General features: G+C 43.0%; 1 protein-coding gene across 1 annotated transcript in view; it reads left to right on the top strand.

Moving 5' to 3' along the window:
- PLEKHO1 (pleckstrin homology domain containing O1) overlaps nucleotides 1-19,049 on the top strand; it is a 59,088-nt gene extending 40,039 nt beyond the window's left edge. Inside the window, exons 3-6 of the mRNA XM_075330736.1 lie at nucleotides 5,868-6,008; nucleotides 7,747-7,851; nucleotides 8,069-8,170; nucleotides 10,153-19,049. Of these exons, the coding sequence (XP_075186851.1) occupies nucleotides 5,868-6,008; nucleotides 7,747-7,851; nucleotides 8,069-8,170; nucleotides 10,153-10,851 (1,047 nt within the window). The 3' untranslated portion in view covers nucleotides 10,852-19,049. The remainder of the gene's footprint in view (nucleotides 1-5,867; nucleotides 6,009-7,746; nucleotides 7,852-8,068; nucleotides 8,171-10,152) is intronic.
- Nucleotides 19,050-23,294: the final 4,245 nt, after the last annotated feature.

Consider the following 23,294-nt stretch of genomic DNA (forward strand, 5'->3'; position numbering starts at 1 on the left):
TGGAAGAGAATAGGGACTGTTGTTGCTGGCTGGAGCTGGATACACATGCTACGGTCATGACATCTGTTGTTCGGTTGTCTGGCGGAGCATAAGGACTATGGTTGCTGTTGGTGTATGGAAGAAATAAAATTTGTTGCATTGCAACCTGCCTAGGTGATAAATACAACCCACAACCTTAGATCTTCACAGCCTCCAATTCATCCTCAACTCTCAGACCACCACCAGCTCTTATGTTGAAACTTCTTATTGTTTCGTCACTTCTCCTCTATTCTGGTTGCGTTGAACGAATCTTGTTTCTTTGCATATCTTGTAGGAACCAAAATGGATCTGATGTCCAATGTCTGACTGTCTTTTCTGTAAGATACATCTCTGCAAAATCAGCACTTTTGGGTGATGCTTGGACACTTGTTTAGCCTTATCATTAGGCTAAACAAGACACTTGTTTAGCCTTTCAACTTATTATTTACAACTGTAAACTTGACCATATACAGTACATGAGTTGAATGTTGGGAGAGATTAGTCAGGATGGACCACCTTATGTGTTAGGTGAATCTGACTTTTTCCTCAATGTCAGGTATCATGGGAAAGAAGGAGGTGGCATGGATTTCCATATGCCTGATCCCCTATTTTTTTAAAGGTGTTATCCAATGAACAGCATTTGTAACCTTTACATGGGATAGTTGACTGATCTATAGGGGTCAACCAATTACAATGGAGAAATATGAATGCATGACTACCACTCCATTAAGTGTCTCTGGGAGCGATTGCTGAATTCAAAAAGGGGATTCAGGAACCCATGGTGGATCCTCGTGGTTGGAACTCCATGTATTCGCGTATATGGAACTGATCATATAGTTGAGCCAACGTACATTTAAGGTGTATGGCCACCTGATAGATTACCTTCTGTATGATTCCTCAATGTTGATAGCCTAATGTGAGGAGGTAAACCCTTGCTGTTGGTTTGATATCTATTTGGCATGGTGGATCTGTGAGCTGTGAGGTTGGACCAATCCCACTAACTAGGTAGTAAACACACCTAGAAATATTGACCACAGTTGGCCAAAGGACACATCTGCATGGAGGTTACATGTTGTCTTTGTGTGTCCTTCTATGGTTTTCTCTTTCCCCAATAGATCTGAAATTAGATTGTAATCCCCACTGAGGACAGGGACTTATAAGAATCATGAATAATTCTTTATATCCCTGTGGTAGGTACCGGTGCTATACAAACAACTGGAAAAACATACTTGGTGGTAATTAGGTTCTTCTAATGAGTATACTGTGGATTGTATTAAGGCTTTAATCTCCCTCTACTCCATAATAGGTTAGGATGAATACTTTGATCCATTTAAAGCCACAGAATCTCCAAGTAAAGCCATCACTGACTAGTATTTGTAGCCGGGAAATAAGTGGTTAACACGACATGCGCTTTCTCGGAAGCTCCATTTGGAAACAAATGCTTTATTGATGGACTATTGACCGGTACCCCAGACGTACAGCTGTGCTATCTATCATGGGATCAACAAGAGGGAGGGATGTTTCCCAGGATGCTTTGCTTTTGCCTATCCCAGAAAGCTAATCATCTAGCAAAGCTTGTTTATCGAAAAGACTGCGTCTCACAATCAAGAACGGAAACTGATGATTACCTTGTCAGGTCCTGTCATTTTTCACTTTGTGTTTTACATTGGTGTCAGGAAAAATAATTATTTTGAGGGGTATGCATGCCGCCCATTGATGCGGAGGTAGTGTGTAAACGCTTATGACTACATCCAACAGAGGTTTTCTGAGATATATTATTGATATCTGGGATAGGTTATCCTCGTGTGATCTGCACGGGCCATACCAGATGCAGCCACATGGAAAACAAAGGAATTGTATTACTATAGTAAAGGTCCTTTTTTCCTGTTGATCTGTAGGTTAACAGACGTTAGCCCTCCTCAATCTTTTATTCCCCAAAAAATAATGCCTGTACATGCTTTTGACTCTATAAATCGGCATGCTCAGAAGGCAAAAAAAAAGGGTTAAAATTCAGGATTCCTCAGGGCTGGTCATGTAGTCATTAGGTTCTTTCTACATCTATCTTACTTTTGTAAGTTGTGCTGGAAGTAAATGACTAAATAATTAGATAAAAGTTGTCCAAAATTGCCGATTTGTTCAGGACACTCAACTGATTGTGTTAGGTGGCTCCCAACTTACTGGGTAAAGGGGAAAAATTTGCTGCCAGACTACTATCAGTGACTTACCGTATTTTTCTTTTTTTAAGACGCACCAGATTATAAGACATACCCCAAATTTAAAGGAGGAAAATAGGAAAAAAATATTTTTTACTGTTAAAATGAGGGTCCGTCTTATAATCTTAGTGCTTCTTATAGTAACTCACCGGGGAGGGTGGGCGGCGGTGGTGGAGTGGCTCAGGAAGGTCCCAGGAGGTAGGGTAGGCGATGCTGCGGGCTCAGAGGAGGGGTTGTCATGGCTCAAGAGGATCAGTGTGCAGAAGGTCGGCAATACTGCCGGCTCGTCGGGTGTCACGGCGGCGGGTGCCATTGATCTGCCAGCGGGCTTGGAGGAAGACGTCTTGCAGCTCAAGAGGGTCAGTGTGCGGCAGCAAAGGGTCAGCGATACTGCGGGCTCGTGGGCTGTCACGGCGGCAAGTACCATAAATCTGCCGGCGGACTGCAGGTTCCATTGAATTGCTGGCGGTCTTCAAGAAAATCGCCGCAGAGGCGACACGTGCGCAGATTGACGTGATGGACATCAAGAAAATGGCCACGGAGTCCTATCTGCGCATGCTCCGCCTCAGCGGTCATTTTCTTGACGTCCATCTCGTCAACTGTGGGCGATTCAAAGCAGCCCGCAATCTGGAGGCAGATCAATGGTGCTTGCCGCCACGATACCCCACGAGCCCGCAGTATCGCTGACCCTCCGCTGTCGCACACTGACCCTCTTGATTCGCAACACCCTCTCCCCTGAGCCCGCCAGCAGATCAGTGGCACCCGCCACCGTGACACTCCACGAGCCCGCAGTACAGCCGACCCTGCACCACCACTGCCGCCCTGGTAAGCTGTATGCGGTTTGTAATAAGAAGAAGGTTTTGGGGGAAAAAAGTGTCTAAAGGTACCGTCACACATAACGAGATCGCTAGCGAGATTATATGTAACATCTACCAGCGATCAGGCCCCTGCTGTGAGATCGCTAGTCGTTGCAAAATGGTCCAGGTCATTTTCTTCAAAGGCGATGTCCTGCTGGACAGGACACATCGCTGTGTTTGACACTATGTGACAGGGTCACAGTGACTGCTGAGATCGTTATACAGGTCGCTAATGCGACCTGTATCGTTGTTGCATCGTTGGTAAGGTCTGACTGTGTGACATCTCATCTGCGACCTACCAGCGACTTACCAGTGATCCCTATCAGGTCGGTATTCGGGATCGCTGGTAAGTCGTTGTGTGTGACTGGGCCTTTACAAACTGGAAAATAAGGTAAAGCTGGTGTCACACACAGCGACAACGACGTCGCTGCTACGTCACCATTTTCTGTGACGTTGCAGCGACGTCCCGTCGCTGTCGCTGTGTGTGACATCCAGCAACGACCTGGCCCCTGCTGTGAGGTCGCCGGTCGTTGCTGAATGTCCAGCTTCATTTTTTGGTCGTCACTCTCCCGCTGTGACACACACATCGCTGTGTGTGACAGCGAGAGAGCGACGAAATGAAGCGAGCAGGGAGCAGGAGCCGGCGTCTGGCAGCTGCGGTAAGCTGTAACCAGCGTAAACATCGGGTAACCAAGGGAAGACCTTTCCCTGGTTACCCGATATTTACCTTCGTTACCAGCCTCCGCCCTTGCTGCCAGCGCCGGCTCCTGCTCTGTGCACATGTGGCTGCAGTACACATCGGGTAATTAACCCGATGTGTACTGTAGCAAGGAGAGCAAGGAGCCAGCGCTAAGCAGTGTGCGCGGCTCCCTGCTCTCTGCACTGTGACATGTAGCTGCAGTACGCATCGGGTAATTAACCCGATGTGTACTGTAGCAAGGAGAGCAAGGAGCCAGCGCTAAGCAGTGTGCGCGGCTCCCTGCTCTCTGCACTGTGACATGTAGCTGCAGTACACATCGGGTTAATTAACCCGATGTGTACTGTACCTAGGAGAGCAAGGAGCCAGCGCTAAGCGCGGCTCCCTGCTCTCTGCACATGTAGCACAGCGACGTTATGATCGCTGCTGCGTCGCTGTGTTTGACAGCTAAGCAGCGATCATAACAGCGACTTACAAGGTCGCTGTTACGTCACCGAAAATGGTGACGTAACAGCGACGTCGTTGTCGCTGTCGCTTAGTGTGAACCCAGCTTAACTCTCCTGAAAACAAAACAATGGTGAGTTTAAATTTCAACTTTCCAATCCTTTTGTTCTCTGAGGAGATAAGCCAGCGGCGATGGTGAAGTCTGTCAGAGATTTAACTCCCCTGGAAACAAAAAGGATTGAGAGCTTAAATTTCCACTGTCCAATCCTTTAGCGACTGATAGAGAAGTCCGGCAGTGACTTTCTCCCCTCTGCCTAAATGCTTAGCTGAACTGAATGTTCATATGTATTGGGAAGTCTTGTTATACGTAGATTAAAATCGTACAAAAATGCAATTTCATCAAGATGCTCCACTGATCAACTAATGGGTATGGGGGCTAAAGGGAAAAAAGCTGCCATTAATTTTTTCCAAGGCATTTTTGGAGCAGAAACTGACCAGAAAATCTTCAAATCTTTCTCAAAAACTCAAATCTTCTCAAGTACTTTGAGTCTTTGCTCAATGTTTGCACCAAAATTCTGTAAAAACGCTTTATGTGCACATAGCCAGTGAATAATTTCCTCTTGAGACAAAGTAGTTTCCCGTCCATGAAAGGATTTGCATCTGGCCTTGGTAACTTGAATAGGCCTAGGTGCAGCTTTTCCCCTGGTAGACGAGGCAAAAAAGGGCTCAGTGCTACCAGTTTCCACATCTTAGTTGTCCCCACTATATGTCACCATTTCATAGGATTGAAATATCTCTAAGTTGCTTTTAGTTAAGTAGATAAAGAAATTCACAGATGTAACCAAAACTACTGTTTGGTATTTCTTGCCAGGCCACACAAGGAATAGAAGCCTGGGCGTCGCATAAATGGGCCACACACAGGCCTGTAATGAGAATTCCTGTGGCTGACTACCAAGACTTTTCAGGGAGACAGAACCCGGAATACAACAAGCACCAATATAGTCACAAATTACAGGGATATGTTCATTGTGGCCAGTAGGATCTAAATACATGATGAGAACCCTGAATGAAAACAAGTACAGATCACAAAATGGAGCAGATGTCTGAAGAAATACTATAATTATGATCTAGTCTTCTCAACCCCTCCATACACATGGACAGTTAGCCCAGTCGATCATGCATGTGTTCACAATAAGGATGAGGAAGACAGTCCCTAAAATTTCATAAATATTTGATATCCCAGAGATAGGCAGCTATCTCCAGTACCTGGCTCCTCACCTAGAAGTGAACAGAGAGAGCTACGCATGCGCAGAAATCCTTCCACACACATCAGGAGCACATGCGCAGCTCTGTCTACTTGCTTTTGAAAAATTTGGAACTATAAAAAAAAAACATTGATAGAGTTTTGCACTTGTATAGGCATCTCTCCTATAACAGTAGGGGCAGGTCTTTCCTATTGCTTCCAAAAAGAGTCAGACAAGTTCTAAACTGTGATTCTGTAAAAAAAAGCCAACCAAACATCTAGACTTCAGGCTTCACAGCTACTACAACCTCTGCTCCTGATAAATCTTTCCTTATAAATCCTACTATATTAAATACTGTATTTTCTGAGGAATGTCTTCCGTGATATCTTCTTAGGTAAAGGATGAAAAAAACGGGCAAGAAATTTTTGACCTGAGTGACTACGAGAAGTGCGAGGAGCTGCGGAAATCAAGAAGCCGATCTAAGAAAAATCACAGTCGGTTTTCGCTTGTGCGATCGAAACAACCGGGAAACACGGTATGTAACATCTGTACATTACTCACTGGAACTTTACAACATATTCTTCAATTTCTCATTATTTTCAAGCACTTTTTGCTGTCGCTGATTAAAAGCTTTTTTTGTTTATATCTTAAAGCCGAAAAAAACCTGCCCTGATAATGAGCTGCTCACAAAGGAGAATGGCTTGTTTTTAGATGGAAAACAATTTGTTCTTGTTTATTAAGGATATAATTTGCATTAAAGTGGCTTTATTTACTAAAAAAAAAAAGACACGTTAGAACTGCTATTATTTTTTACTGGATGAGGTGTCACTTGGAGTTTTGCACGTACCTCGCCAACTGTCATTGTGGCGTCAGGCTATGTTGATATTACAGGTTCTGACAATTTGCCCTATGGTTTCTCTGGTGTCTCTGATCAATACAGGAAGACTCAGGCCTCGACCTTCTAGCCTTCTTATTAGGCTCCTTTGATCACAAGTTGTGAGAAAGCCAATCACATCAGCTCCCCTCATATTTATGCTGGGGAAAATCTTCTACCCATGCCAACTATAGTTTATTCTGTGTTGGTCTGTATGTTGTGGTGTTCCAGACCTGTTGGAGAAAAAGTTGCTTTTTGCTTGTAGTGGTTGTAGATTTTATCCATCTTTTTGTTTCCTCCCTGCCCTTGTTTTCCTTCTAATCTCGTATTGTCTTATACCTCTGTGCTGTGTGATAGAGTTTTGGTTTCCCCTGTCTGTCTATTTTGTGAGTTAAATCTCACTCCTGTCTCGGTCCCCCATAGGGCTGCTGAAAACAGGGCCAGGAAGGAGACTCAGGCATCCCCACCTTTAAGGGTATCCCTGAGATTAGGGATAGAATAGGGCCACCTAGCCTGAGGGTCTGCTTATGAACCCCGGTTTCCTGCTATCCCCATAGTCATCGGGACATAAGGATATTAATGATATAGCTGTACGATATCAGATTGGTGGAAGTCCAAATCTCAGTTTAACCGCCATTCAACCAGTTTATTGGAGTTGTCCATTCAAAGAACTGATTAGTTTGGGTGCCACAACTGCCACTGATCGGATAATGATGGCTGTTAAGACACGAGTTTCAGATTATCTCCCCTGGATGCAAAAGTCCTTAGACAAGGCTTAAAGTGTTCATAGGGCTGCATGATGATGAGTGAGCTTGGTGATCACTGCAGACAGCTATCAGCACAGTAAGACATGTTTTTACGATCTGCATCGTTCTCTCTGTTTTACTGCTGTACTGTATATTATGTGCTGTTGGAGGAAAATTCCTTGTCTCTGTATTGTCCTTTTTTCTAATTAATTTGCTGGATAATATCTGCCGTAGTCAGCACAGCAGACAGAATGGGCAGCTGTTGTTATTGCTGGATCATTTCTGCAGTCGGGCACATTTATCCCTTTTGGCTCTCATCCTATTGGGATTATTTAACCCTTTTATACATGTGATTGATTCAGAGATGTCAAGTGTAGCTTTTTTTTTGCAAAAGAGCATATCCACCTTTAAAGTTATGGACTTTAATTGAGAGTGAACCCATATGTGTGCCCTTTTCGAGACTGAGAAACATCATTCCCTGTCCCAGTAGTCAACAATCGTGCACCTATTAAAGATGGCATGGAAAAGGTGTCAACCCTATTACCTTCTACCCTAAATCATCCCCTTATGATGTTGTATTGCGCCTGTCCCCTTGCATAACACCACAGATACAGTATTTCAATTAAAATAACGGCAGCCCTTATTTTTGTCAGGCACCAAATCTGATTTTCCTTGCTGTCAGCCCTGAGGAAAAAGAATCTTGGATCAACGCCTTGAACTCTGCAATCACGCGAGCCAAGAACCGCATCTTAGATGAGGTAAGCAGTATCCACCTGGGCTTGCTCCATGCAGATGGCGGCTCTTTGTGCTCAGTATTAACAATTCCTGCATCTGCGCTGGACCCCACACTTGGAAAATAGATTTTTCCTTATTTCTTTAACCCTTAGGCATAATTCATTTCTAACATTTCACATTTTTGGGTTTGGTATTGTCAGTGTTTGTATTCTAAAGGAATTTTCCACATTGTTACAATAGGTCACGGTAGAAGAAGATAGTTATCTGGCCCATCCAACCAGAGACCGAGCGAAGATACAACACACCAGACGTCCGCCGACCAGGGGTCACCTCATGGCTGTGGTATGTATTAAGATTAAGGATGTGACTACTTTAGAGAAACGGTAATCCAATGATGCTGGGAACCCCACCGATCATGTGAATAGGGAACTTAAGTCATCCTTTTGAATTATGCAGTGGTCAAGCCCTATGGGACTGATGGTGGTAGCAAAGCACTGGACTTAGCTACCTCCATCATTAATTGGATTTAAATTGTGGACACGAGACCCATATGTTTGTGATCGGTGAGGTTCTCACATTTCTGTAATACCTTAATTCCCAGAAAATAAGACCATGTCTTATATTATTTTTTTTGCCCTGAAAAATGCAATAGGACTTATTGTCGGGGTAGGGCGTATTGTTTGGTACAGTTTACCCCCCAAAAAAGGCAGACACGCCCGGACATCTGCTTCACTCCCAGTAGGTCCTCCTGTAATCCACAGCGGGCGCTCCCAGTAGATCCTTGTGTGCGCAACAGCGGTCCTCCCCTGCTTCTGGCCGGCACTCACACACATACATCAGATCGTAGTAACATCACCCATAAACATTCTGTGATACCATACTGCTTTCGGCTGTGATGCTGTGGAACTTATCAAGGACCTTCAGTAGAAAGCATTGAGGACCTGAGGTAGAACACATCAATACACTCCACCGCAGGTGCTCCATGTGTTACACCACAGGTCCTCGCGATCCACTGCGTCCCAGGTCCCCGGAGCAGTATAGTATCACCGAATGAGTGTGTGCGTTCAACCGCAGGTCCTTGCGTTCCACAGCATCCCATTCGTGGTCTGGTGAGTATAATTGCGGGGTCTTTCTTCTCTCTTTTGGGGTATAGGCTTTCTTTAATGAACTGTCCTGCAGTATTTTTTAACTTTCTTTAGCTGCATGGACACTTCATTATTGAACCACAACTAGGGTTTATTTTCAAGGTAGGGCTTATATTTAAGCCTTACTCAGAAAAGGCAAAAATTCCTGCTAGGGCTTATTTTCTGGGAAACACGGTATGATAGTGAGAATCTAAATAACAGTGTGAAAATAAACATGTTGGAGGACAGGGATAATCTTATTAATTATAGGCAACCTGGTTTCTGTGAACCGATCCCTCATATATACTGTATTGGCACGTAACCATAAAAAATGATGCTTATGAGTTTTGGTCTCCTAGCAAAAAAGAAGAAGACCCCCATTCCTGGCATTAAGACTACAAATAACTTGGCAGCTTGTCATCATGAAGGCAGAACTAATTAATAATAATGAGGAGACTATTGGGACTCTTTTCCTTCATGTTTTTTTTTTCTCACATCCGTTGCCCGACAGTGTGTATATGAGATTTGCACCTTCCGCATTTCTCTTTGAGATGGCTACATGGCGTAATGACACATCCCAGGTTGGAAGGGTCAAGTGATATTTATGCTGTATCTAAAACAAGTATTTGCATGGTCAACAGGTGTAAAAATTGGGGTCAATAAGGCTTACAGTGACCTCTAACCTGCCAATTGGCCTTTGATGCAGACGCCATCTCAGCTGTAAACACAGATGTCTGCGCTGCTCACTCGTAACTCATTTCCATTGTACACGGCAGGTGTCTGATCTGTGTAATGCATGGTCGAGTCAAGATGCTCAAACCACTCTTTATTAATCTATATGTCCGAATGATATATATATAGTAGATAGATAGTAAGAGTAATAGATAAAAGTAAGCTTTTGCTTACTGAGTATACACTTATTGAGAGCTAACAGGAATCCAGCAAAATGTGAGTCTGGACATTAATAGAGTAGACGACAAGTATGAATAATTCATTTGGGAGTATATGCAGCAAAGTTTAAGTTTAGGTATGAATAAAATCTAAGATGAATAAAGTGACGTATCTGAGTATTTGCTGACAGAGAGCTAACAGGAAATCAGCAACGCGAAAGTCTGGATATAAAAAGTATGTACGGTATATGCAAATGTTCTGTTCAGATTCCGCTATTGCGCTGATGATGTCTGCACCTTTTTTTTACAGGCATCTACCTCAACCTCCGATGGAATGCTGACTTTGGACCTCATCCAGGAAGAAGATGCCTCTCCAGAAGAGCAGAGCTGTGAGGAGAGCTTCAGAGTGGACCTAGATAAGTCTGTGGCACAGCTGGCTTCAGTCCGCCGCAGATCAGACTCTGAAAACCTCAAGTGCCCAGAAAAAGGAAGGTCGGAAAACCTTCAGCAGGGGAGAGACCAAATACCCTGGGATAAATGGGCTTCACACCGCGATTCATTTGGAAAGGGCACAACCTACACACCTCAGGTTCCCAAAAAATTGTCCTATTCCGAGAAGAACAAATGTGCCTCTATGGAGGAAATCTTGTCCCGTTCAGACTCTTCTGGACAGCGACCGATACCAAAAAAGGTACCGGAGTCAGATAAGCTGATACGAATACAAGAATTGATTGCTCAGAAGATTGATAAAACTCAGGAACTTCTTACCGAGGTGACAGAATGTGGGGATGGAAAAAAAAAGGAAAAAGAATCTTCTGGGAAGGTGGACTCTGAAAATGCTCTCCAAGAGGCCGAGAGGCTATTAGAAGAAGCCTCTTCCAACTGGAAACAGGCCAGGAAGGTTCTGCAGGAAATTAAGGAGCTGAGGGACCTATATAAACAAGCGGACCTTCAGTCCTCAGACCCAAAACAGAAACTGAGTAGTCTTTACAGAAAAAGCCTCATGTGAAGGGTGTGAGTGTTTTTTTTTAATGTCCTCATCTCCAAAAAGGAATATTTCCTGCTTTCTGGCTTCATGATGCAAAGCGAAAGACCTTCGGAGAGCCGTGGAATCCAGCAGAGGGAAGAAGTCGGGCTGTCTCCGGAAGGATCCCTTGGCTTTGCAATTTCTTTACCAACCCACTCAACTTTTCGGGGTGGCTGTACACGCTGTAGAATGCAGCAAGCTGTTGATATATATGCAGGGAGCCCCATAGAGGCGCTTGGGATCCAATAACATTTGCTTGCAACCTGTACATCCAGAATCTTTAGGCTCTACATTGTTAACAGTGAGCACTGTCTCAGAGGTTGCAATGAGTCGTGGGGCAACTGGACCAGGCATGTGACAAACTGTATAGTCTTGTAGAATGTGCTATCCAATACAAGTTATCCCATCTCCATTGTCCCATGTGTTTACGTCTGCTTAGTTACAGTGCATTTTACCTTCTTTTTTTTCCTGTAGTTGGCACCATAACAGTCAAGGGCAATCAATCTCTAACCACTTCAGACCACCACTTGCATTAAGCTGTAGCATAAATTGGTACTGAGTATGACTATGCACTTTTGTATCCGGGTGTATTTACCCACATTGATGATTGGATATGCGCTTCTCCGCTTGGCTGAAAGAATAGTGATTGCTATGTCGTGCATGTCGCGTTATGACATCATATTGGTAGGAGGCGCCTTGATGATGTCATTAGATGTCAATTAACTATTAGCACTGATCCTCCCTCCTTATATTGCCCTCATTCCAGTTGGTCCAACAATCAAATATGGACGATCATTGTCACCTCCACCCAAACATTGGACCATTGGGTTACTTTATCATCACTCAGGCAGGAGGCACCTTGATGATGTCACTAGTATAATTGAAGGTTGAATCATTAGCCCTCTTTCCCCTCAGTAACACATTTATTCCTACTAGTCTCACAAATTTAAGAAATCAAACATGGATCTCTCTACCCAAAGATTAGACAGGCGAGGTTGCTTTGACATGTTAATATGATAATTATTAGCCTTGATTCCACTCTTATTCCAGTTGGCATAAAATGTTTGAAAATTAAATAAGGACGATCATACCTCCCTTCCCACGCAAGGATGGGATAATCTGGGGAGATTTAACATCACATAGGCAGGAGGCAGATGTTGCGATGATTATTAGAAGGATCTATTAGCCTTTGTCACCTACCACATTAACAACCTCATACCAGTTGGTCTAACAATCAAATATTGATCATTATTGAATAGTTGATCATAGACCCCCACTACCCAAGGATTGGAGAGCTCGGGTTACTTTGACATCACATTGGCAGGAAGCACCTTAGTGATGTCACTACATATTAAGTTGACTATTACGATGATCCATTAACTCGTCCTGTATCCCATTAACAATCTCATTCATGTTGGTCTTACCCATCATGGTTGATCACAGACCTCCACCACCCAAAGATCGAACAGCTGAGATTGCTTTGACATCACGTAGGCATGAAACACTTTGGTGATGTCAGTAGATGTTAAGTGGACAATAAAGATGCTCGACAGCTGGGCTTGTTTTGACATCACGTAGACAGGGAGCGCTTTGGTGATGTTAGTAGATGTTAAGTGGATAATAAAGATGCTCGGACAGCTGTGGTTGTTTTGACATCACATAGACAGGGAGCGCTTTGGTGATGTCACTAGATATTAACTGGACAATAAAGATGCTCCATTAGCTCTTGTACCCTATCCCATTAATATTCTTATTCCCTGTGGTTTAACCCCCTCATAGTTGATCTCCAAAAGATTGGTCAACGGGTGTTACTTTGATATCAAGTAGGCAGGATGCACTTTGGTGATGACACAAGATGTTAGGTTGACAATTGGGATGATCGAGTTGTCCCCTACCCTATTAATATCCTCACTCCAGTTGGTCTCACTGTCCTATATAGTTGTTCATAGACCATCACCACCCAAAGATCGGATAAGTGGGACTGCATTCACATTGTGTAGGCAGGCAGCACTTTGGTGATGTCACTAGATGTTAGTGGACTATGAGGTTAATTAGCTTTGATCCTCACATTAATACTTTTATTTTCATTGGTGTTACAGGCTTCAGGATAAAATATGGATGTTTTATACTCTCAGTTAACCTACTACAAATTATCACAATCTCTGATTTACAAAATCGCTGCAGTTTTGCTTTTCCTTAGGCAGATTGTTTTCTAATGTCAACCGAATTTACAGATTGGAGCTGTGAAGTGAAGATGTTGATTTCCGCTTTGTTTTTACTGTGAACAGTTTTCATCTCAAAGTTAAGAATTAAAACATGGAATTAATCAGTCTTCGACCTTAAAGTTAAGCAAAACATGTTAACTTAAACTTAGGCGTCTGGCAATTATTCTCATTATTTAGTGACCCCCCGTCCCTCGCTTGGGCAGAATGCCAGCATTGCATGTAAAACGGTAGCTGGCTCCCAGTAGGCAGAAATTATAACATTGCTGCTTTAAGATTTGTGCTGGAAAATTCCTGGTTGTTATAAATGACGGGTGATTCAGGATTATGCGCTATGTAGAGATGTATGTATTGTAGCATAACGTTTCGCTCAAGGACGTCTACCCCCAGTGCCGTGAACAAGTCTTGCAAGAATAATATTAATCAGCATCTGCATTGCAGGAACTGGGCTGAAAAGGCTAAAACTATAACCCCTAGGAATTTCAGGCAGACAGTGTATTGCTAAGAATTGTGAGATATGGTTTAGCTTTTGCTGACGAACCCACGATTGCAATGACTATGTTTCCAGATAACGTCTTTGGGGGTTATATGTAAAACCTGCAGCCAATTACGACAGGAGTGTTGTCATTGATCAATGATCAGGTTTTGGTTAGCAGGATCCAACAATATCAGGGAAGGTGATGAGATTTATACACGGCCCCTGTATAATAACTGGGCTTATTGATCATTTTGTTATATAACACCTGAAACGTTGCAAAATATGTATTGAACACTCAGATTGTATAAAAAGACGAGTAATTGTGTACTATATGTTCTAACTTACCCTGAACTGATCCTGTGTTACACACTGTATTATATTCCAGAGCTGCACTCACTATTTTGCTGGTGCAGTCACTGTGTACATACATTACATTACTGATCCTGATTACCTCCTGTATTATCCTCCAGAGCTGCACTCACTATTCTGCTGGTGCAGTCACTGTGTACATACATTACATTACTGATCCTGTGTTGCACCCTGTATTATACTCCAGATCTGCACTCACTATTCTGCTGGTGCAGTCACCGTGTACATACATTACATTACTGATACAGAGTTATCTCCGGTATTATACTCCAGATCTGCACTCACTATTCTGCTGGTGCAGTCACTGTGTACATACATTACATTACTGATACAGAGTTATCTCCGGAATTATACTCCAGAGCTGCACTCACTATTCTGCTGGTGCAGTCACTGTGTACATACATTACTGATCCTGTACTGATCCTGAGTTACCTCCTGTATTATACTCCAGAGCTGTACTCATTATTCTGCTGGTTCAGTCGCTGTGTACATACATTACATTACTGATCCTGTGTTGCACCCTGTATTACACTCCAGATCTGCACTCACTATTCTGCTTGTGCAGTCACTGTGTACATACATTACTATTCTGATTCTGAGTTACATCGTGTATTATACTCCAGAGCTGCACTCACTATTCTGCTGGTGCAGTCACTGTGTACATACATTACATTACTTATCTTCTACTGATCCTAAGATACAGCTTGCATTATACTCAAGAGCTGCACTCACTATTCTGCTGGTGGAGTCACTGTGTATGTACATTACACATTACATTACATGTACATTAATGATCCTGTACTGATCCTGAGTTACATTCTGATTTATACTTCAGAGCTGCAGTCACTATTCTGCTGGTGAAGTCACTGTGTGCAAACAATACATTACTGATCCTGAGTTACATACTGTAATATACTCCAGAGCGGCACTCACTACTTCGCTGGTGAAATATGCTCAAAGCAGTTGTCAGTTTCTCATTTCTACAGTGAGCATAGATAAAATAAATCTCATCCCCAGATGATTAGGCATTTACGCTGCCTCCTGACCCACAATGGGAGAGAGGATTACTGTAAAAACAGTTATTTTAGAAGTATTTACCAGTAGAACGATGACTGTATCTTTGGTGTTAATATCGACTATGGCTGAAATCGCTCTTTAATTGGCTTATACAGTAGAAGATAGATTATTCCATCCACCGATCCATGACCTGCAAGAGGGTAAAGGGTCATGTTATGGCCTCAGCTGTATCTTCACACGCTCTTGGTAAATCATACACTTGGCACATTGTCTCGTATTTCCGAAAGCCCTATATTTGCAGGAAGGGGAAAGAACAGCTCCGTACTTGGACTGGAAAACAGCTGCACCGAGCGTGAAGTTGAGAGTTTTCCTCGTTTTGGCTTTGTGAGTCCTGACAGCTGCACAGCCCAATATGTGATTCACAGGCAGAAAGGTGTTACTGGTTTCCTGTGGTGAAGAACTGATGTTTTTTGTTTCATTCTTCTGCCTCATTTTCTCTGCTGTTGGGTCTTTTTATATATTATTTTAATTATCTTTGATCCCGGTGTGTATACTGAACAGATTTTAATTGGAAGAACTGAATTAGACTATGGAAAACCCAAACGTTTAAGTCTTTCAGCAACTATATTACACTTTTTAATCATAAGTCTTAAATTTCCCCAATGGCCTATCCTAAGCACAGGGCTTTAATATTATGGTTGGGGCTATATGGTGACGACGGTCACTTGGCCAAAAAATGTGTGCACATCATGACTTACATTGAGGTTGGTGGAAGCAAAATGGCATGGGACTTCGATCCAAACCTGGTCACGTGACGTGGTGTAGGTCACTGGTTGCAGTATGATTCCCATTGACAATCATTGTATGAGATTTTGTGGCCCTAACCATCACTTTATGATCGGTGGTGGTCAGACCTCTGAGATCTTCATGGAGCGCTGTATCCTCGTTACAATTTTTTCCCCCAAATTAGGAGGGTCTACTCTAGCCCTTTTGCCTCTTTCCCCTTCCGTTGTCCAGATCATAGTTATTGCATATCCTAGCAAACCTAAAAACTGAGTTTTCTTTTTTCCCCAGCCATATCCAATATTGCAGTTCTATTCCCTTTACTGTAACATTGCAATACCAAGCACAGTCCCTGAAAAGAAGTGATGCTCTTTCAGGAAAGAAGACCAGGAGACCTTTTTTCCAAAACCACACGACTCAATTAAAATGTGAGTTGGCCACCAAGTTTTGTGTAGCCTACACCGTAGAAAATAATGTACCACAAGTGACACCTACCAGACAGACTAACCCCATGGTCCGAGAAGCCCAGCCCTTTTGTTTTGTGACCTGATTCCCTTGTCATATTTTTTCGCGTTTGTGAAACGACCTCCTTACTATGGATGTTGATTCATCGTTTACAACTAACAAGCCAACATTTCCCGATCTGTCATGTAATTACTATTTTTAAGCGCTCGGCGTAAAAAAAAGTTCTGTTGTCCTGGAAACAGTAAAAAAAAAAAAAAAAAAATCATAAAAGTGGTTCTAATGACTCTCATTAAACGTTTCTAACACTTTTGACTCTTTAACAATACAAACCACGACCTCCTGCAACTTTACACATCTGGGGTGTGGCGTCACCGGTACTGCAGCTTGTGGGGTTTCTCCCAACATTTTACCTTGTGTTACTGGCAGTTACGTGGGCATTTTAGTTATTTCCTACTCATAAGGGGTTCTATAATAATGGAGGAAGGGACAAAATATAATTTGGAGCCTGCTCTCCTAACTCATTCATGATAAGCACAAATCTCATAACTAAATTTTATCAAAACGTTTGACTTCAAACTTGGCCCGGATACTGGATCTGCACTGATCTCTGTGATCCAAACAGAGCATCATCAGAGTGATGATGACTTTTTATTGAGCTCATGCAATGAAATGAAACTGAAAACTCCTGTCCCATCTCTTGAGGGTGAGTGAGGGTCTTAAGATACCGACACATGTAATTGAAACTATTCAACATTATCAACAACATACTGAGACTTTTTTAAACATTTAGTCACCTTTTAAAGGGGACCTGTGACTTGTCATAAATATGTATTTTTTAAAATCTGGTATAAATGCTGCTATTTTCCTGAATCCGGCAATATTTTTCTTTTGTCCCTACGCCTCTCCGTTCCAGAGATACGACCCCCTCTTCCCTGTATGTAAATCAATTTTTAAAGTGGGCGTGGTCATGACTTCTCCTCCTTGGGTGTCTTCATAAGAACCACGCCCACTTTTCTAGATTTATATACAGGGAAGACGGGGCCCTATCTCATGAATGGAGAGGCCCAGGAACAAAAGAAAAACATTGCCGGATTCAGGAAAACAGCGGCATTTACATAATGTAAAAAACCCCTTATTTATGATGTGTCTGAATTTTATATTTCCTGCGCTTAACATAACTATTTAATATAAAGTAAGGGCATTTCTAATTACTGTTTTTATTTGCTTTATGCTGATTTTGAGCAAATCCTTGTTATCTATACTCCATTCATAGCCAGAGCTGCTTTTTTAAAATGAATCAAAAATTGATTTAGCTCCTCCTCATTGTCAGATATGTGACCAATCTGCCTAGATCTCATGATGTATTGCTGTCTGCTGACCGGAAACCTGTAAGTTTTTTTAATTTAGCTGTAGTTGTGGGCTTTGCAGTAGCCCTGTGGGTGGATCACTGGCATTTCCGGAGAGTTGGCCAGGCTTGTAACCACAGTACGGTCTCATTTATCGCTTTCGTTTTTACTGAATTTGTTAGGCAAAACCACAGACAGGTGTAAGCTCCAGGCTTATTTTAGCCCTCATTTGGTTGATCTTACAACTGGCTGCACTGGACTGTTCGGCTGCTTCCAGTCATGACTGGCTGTGTGCATATATATATACATATATATATATATATATATTGGTATCTTCTTTTCTATTGATTTTCTTAAGTTGCTACTCCCCTATGCAAAACCTTTTATTGGCACCCTTGTAGGTCCTATTATAGGAGTGACAAAGAGACAAACTAATCTATTGCACCATTTTCTTCCCCATAACAAAGGCTGGTTTCTTTTTTTCTTGTGTGTAGCTGGTCAGCCGATAATCTGCACCAAAAATGTGGAGCAAAATTATCAAAAGTAGGTAAAAATCATTTTATAGATCCTTATGAGAGGTGAAAACTGGACACATTGGGCAAAAAAATATCAACATTGGTCTCAAACTCTCGGAAGGTACTGTTTGCCTTATGGAGATCCTGCTCTCTGGGAAAAATATGCAAATCAGCTCTACTTTAGAGGAAAACTGAGTCTTTAGTGCCATTGACAGAAAGCTACCCTTTAACTCCATGCCTCCTCCAAAAAAGTTGATGGGTATCTGATGTTTCAAGGCTTTTTTCTTTTTTTAACAGTACATTTATGGACTAGAGAGACAGTTTTCTTTCCTTCGAAAAAGAGTTAGTTTGTATAGGCTCCAAAAGGCAACCAATCATAGTCCATTCCTCGTGGGAGTGGCTTTCTGATTGGTTAGAATGTTAGCTATGCTGGCACTTGATACATGAGGCCCTATGTGTTGCACAGATATACAGTGTGTGTTATACTATGCCTTGTTTTATATGAGATTGTGATTTTTTGTATAATGCCCGTTATTATATGTAAAGGATATGCTAATTTTGAATAGGATACCAGCTGATTGTGCTTTTTGCATCTTTTGCCGCCTCCGATGCTGACCCTATGACTGTCTTATGGTGCTTACAATGGATCCGTCACCTTTATCCAGCTGTAGAAAGCAACATTTCCTATATCAGTGCCTCGCGCCTCCCTGATGTCAGACATTGCATTGCTAGGCTGTGTGGCTTTCCCTGAATATAGGCGACGGGTAGATTTTTATTCTATTTCTAATGCAACTGGACAGAATGATATAAGTTGTTTTTCTTTTCCTTCCCTTTTGTTTAAAAGTTTGTACTATGTGTCAAACTTTCTCTTCTTCCGCTGGGGAAGATATCTGCACTGATATTTTGGGCTCTCGGTCTTTCCCCGGCCAGCCGCCGATAGCAGAAATGTTACAGATTAAAAGCTGTGATTCTAAATAAACAATATGAAGATTTTACAGAAAATATCTTGTCTGTGGTTATTTTGCTCTATTCACATAGGCGGCACAGCAGGACCCCTCTTCTTGGGATGTGTAGGGGGTCTCAGCAATTGGACCTCACATTAGTACATACAGTGTCTTGCAAAAGTATTTTTTCCCCCTTGAATTCTTCTACCTTTTCCCACATTTCAGGCTTCAAACATAACATTTTAATGTTATGGTGAAAAATCAACAAGTTGTACACAATTGTGAAGTTGGAAAAAATGTATTGCTTATTTTAAACTTTTGTAAAAAACAAACTGAAAATTGGGGCGTGCAATATTATTCACTTTGAGTGCAGAAAACTCACTCCAGAAGTTCATTGAGGATCTCTGAATGATCCAATGTTGTCCTAAATGACTGATGATGATAAATATAATCAGGGCCGGATTATAGGTAAAGGCAGGTGGGGCTCCAGCCCCGGGGCCCCCACCAAAAGAGCTCCTGAGGGGGCCCCCACCACCATCTGTGTGGCCGCCATTTTATCAATGCCGGTCCCCTAGCAGTGGTTCAGGACCACACTGTACCTTAAAAGTATTTCAATACGGGGCCGTCACTGTGCTGAAGACACGCCCACTGTACGCTATGTGGGCTGCGTCTGTAAGGATGACGTCACCGCACGCCTGCTGCTGCTTCTTTCTGCCGTAGAGGAGCTTGTTGGAGGACCGGAGTGGTGACTTCAGTGGATCACGGTGAGTATGACGTCATCCATCATGGTGCCGGCCAGGAAGCTGCAGTGAGGAGGCAGCAGGATGCCGCTCACCTCCTGATAACTCCAGACTGGATTCCATAGTGTCAGCTCAGCGGCAGCTCTGCCCGGGATCAGTGTGAGTTATTGCAGTAGTGTGAACTTCTGCAGATCAGGTCGGGCTGTCAGTGCCAGGTCATCGGCTGCAGCCTCATCCCTCCCCTGCAATAACTAACACTGATCTCCAGCAGAGCGCACAGACATCACTACACAGATCCTGCACTGATCACATCTGAGCCTGCAGCACAGATTACACTATATGGCCCAAATTACATATAGAATATGAGAGGTCCCGTCCTGTAGGTCCAGGTGTGATCAGTGCAGTACATTGTATATCTGTGTATATGGTATAGCACATCCAGTGTACAGAGTAGTGTGATATACTGTGTACACACATCAGATGGTATATAATAATATGTGTGTATTGTATAACATCTGCTGTCTGTGTCACAGTATATTGTGTACCAGTCATGTATTCTCCTGTACACTGTACAAGGGCGTACCTTTGGGGAGTACATTTGCCCCTGCACAGCAATCAGGGGGCACCATTGGAAAGTGGGAGGCATCAGTATGGTGGGAGAATATTGTAAGTGGACAGTATTGGGAAAGAAAAGTGTGAGGGGGCAGTATTGGTGGAGAAATGTGTGAGGGGACATAGCATAGAGACTGGGTAGTGTGGGGGGGGAATAAGCAGTATAGAGAAGGGGCAGCATGGTGGCTAGTGTGTGGGCACAGTATTAAGGGCACAGTATACTGAGGAGGGGGAATGTGAGACTGAGGACATTATATATACCAGCATGGGAGCCAGGCTGGAGGACATTATACTGTATATACCAACATGGGAGCCAGGCTGGGGGATATTATATATACCAGCATAGGAGCCAGGCTGAGGAACATTATATATACCAGCATGGGAGCCAGGCTGGGGAACATTATATATACCAGCATGGGAGTCAGGCTGGCGAGCATTATATATACCAGCAGTGAAGGAGGTAGGCAGTATAGAAAAGGGGCAGCATGGTGGCTAGTGTGAGGACACAGTATGGAGAGCACAGTATGCTGAGAAGGGGCAATGTAAGACTGAGGTGCAGTATAGTGATTTGGTACTGAGGGTGAGGGCAGTATAGAGAGAGGATAGCATGGGGACATTGTGAGGGTACAGCTCAAGAGGGGGCGTGTGAGGAGGGAGCACAGTATAGACGTTTGGAAGCATAGTGGGGACACAATGTAGAGGACGGTGTGAAGAGGGGGAATATGAGACTGAGGTGCAGTATAGTGATTTTGGTACTGAGGGTGAGGGCAGTATAGAGAGGGGATAGCATGGGGAACAGTGTGAGGGTACAGCTTAGGAGGAGGAGTGTGAGGGGGAGGCACAGTATAGACATTTTGAAGTGCAGTATAGTGGTGACATAATGTAGAGGACGGTGTGAAGAAGACGGCCCAGAACTGAAAGAAGAGGCCATGTACCATAAGAGGGACATTGTGTGGGTCATTTTGTGCAGGGAGCACAGTGTGGGGCAATTATTTATTCAGGCTCACAGCATAGATTATATATTTTTATTTAGGAGCATTATAATCATTCTGCTGTTTTTAAGGGCATAATGTCGAGATGTGCTGTAGAAGACCCGGGAAGTCTGCAGAGATGAGCTGTGGAAGTGAAAAGTCATCATGACGTCTGGACAAGATGGAGAAGAAAGAATAAGAGGACTCCGATCAGAGAAGATGTCACCTACAAGGTATCTGGATGTAAATGTATGTTTGTGATACTTAATCCTTCTCATCAGGACTGTGGATCCTGTATGGTCCAAAGTTTGATAAATACTGATAACAACTCCCAGCATTTTCTTACAATTGTTAAGGACATCCTCAATATACTCAATGTAAGGATTCAGCTCTTCTTGCCAATTCCAGAAGTGGTGACATGTCCACTTGCAGGTCATTTTCATACTTCCAGTCACAATTAGCTTCTCTTCCTGCTTTTCTTTATGGACTATAGTATTTCACTAAACATTGAGAGAATTAGGAAGAGTAGCTCATCGGCACGTGGATAAGCGTGAAAATGGCGTATGATTGGTCACATGACTTCTCTAACCCCATAAGCCGTGTAGAGGAGGGGGCGACAAACTGAACTCTTCCCCCTTGGGTAGGAAAACCTAGATCCACCTCTGATACTGTATATGATATACCATGTACAGACATCAGCTGTTATGTACTACTCCAAAGATAATACAATGGAGAGCACAGTTATTTTTTGCAACCATTGCTGCCAGTGAAAACTTACCCTTTCTGTATTTTTACTATTCCTTGGCTGTCTTAACATTGAGATCCATTAAAAATGGGAGTAACTTTACTTTCTGTGTATAAGTGTACTGCTCAGAGTTATCTTGGACTGTATCTGTATTGTAGTACTGCAAATCGGAATGTGGCAGAACATCAGGATAAGATCCATCCTCATTTGATTAATATCTAAGTGCTACAGTTCGCGCTCTACTGTTATGGCTAAAAATGTTAACATTATTGGGCCCCCACCAGATTTTCTGCCCAGGGGCCCCCACCAACCTTAATCTGGCCCTGAATATAATCCCCCTGTGTGTAATCAAGTCTCCGTATAAATGCACCTGCTCTGTGATAGTCTCAGTGTTCTGTTTAAAGCACAGATAGCATCATGAAGACCAAGGAACACAACAGGCAGGTCCGTGATACTGTTGTGGAGAAGTTTAAAGCCGGATTTGGTTACAAAAAGATTTCCACAACTTTAAACATCCCAAGAAGCACTATGCAGGCGATTATATTGAAATGGAAGGAGTATCATACCAATGCAAATCTACCAAGACCCGGCCGTCCCTCAAAAATTTCATCTCAAACAAGAAGACTGATCAGAGATGCAGCCAAAAGGCCCATGATCACTCTGGATGAACTGTAGAGATCTACAGCTGAGGTGGGAGAGTCTGTCCATAGGACAACAATCAGTCGTACACTGCACAAATCTGGCCTTTATGGGAGAGTGGCAAGAAGAAAGCCATTTCTCAAAGTTATGCATAAAAAGTGTTGTTTAAAGTTTGCCACAAGCCACCTGGGAGACACCAAACATGTGGAAGAAGGCGCTCTGCTCAGATGAAACCAAAACTGAACTATTTGGGCACAATGCCAAATGATATGTTTGGCGTAAAAGCAACTCAGCTCATCACCCTGAAGACACCATCCCCACTGTCAAACATGGTGGTGGCAGCATCATGGTTTGGGCCTGTTTTTCTTCAGCAGGGACAGGGAAGATGGTTAAAATTGATGGGGAGATGGATGGAGCCAAATACAGGACCATTCTTGAAGAAAGCCTGTTGGAGTCTGCAATAGACCTGAGACTGGGACGGAGATTTGTCTTCCAACAAGACAATGATCCCAAACATAAAGCAAAATCTACAATGGAATGGTTCACAAATAAACGTATCCAGGTGTTAGAATGGCCAAG

This window comes from Anomaloglossus baeobatrachus, chromosome 12 (assembly GCF_048569485.1).
Source record: "Anomaloglossus baeobatrachus isolate aAnoBae1 chromosome 12, aAnoBae1.hap1, whole genome shotgun sequence".
Lineage (NCBI taxonomy): Eukaryota > Metazoa > Chordata > Amphibia > Anura > Aromobatidae > Anomaloglossus > Anomaloglossus baeobatrachus.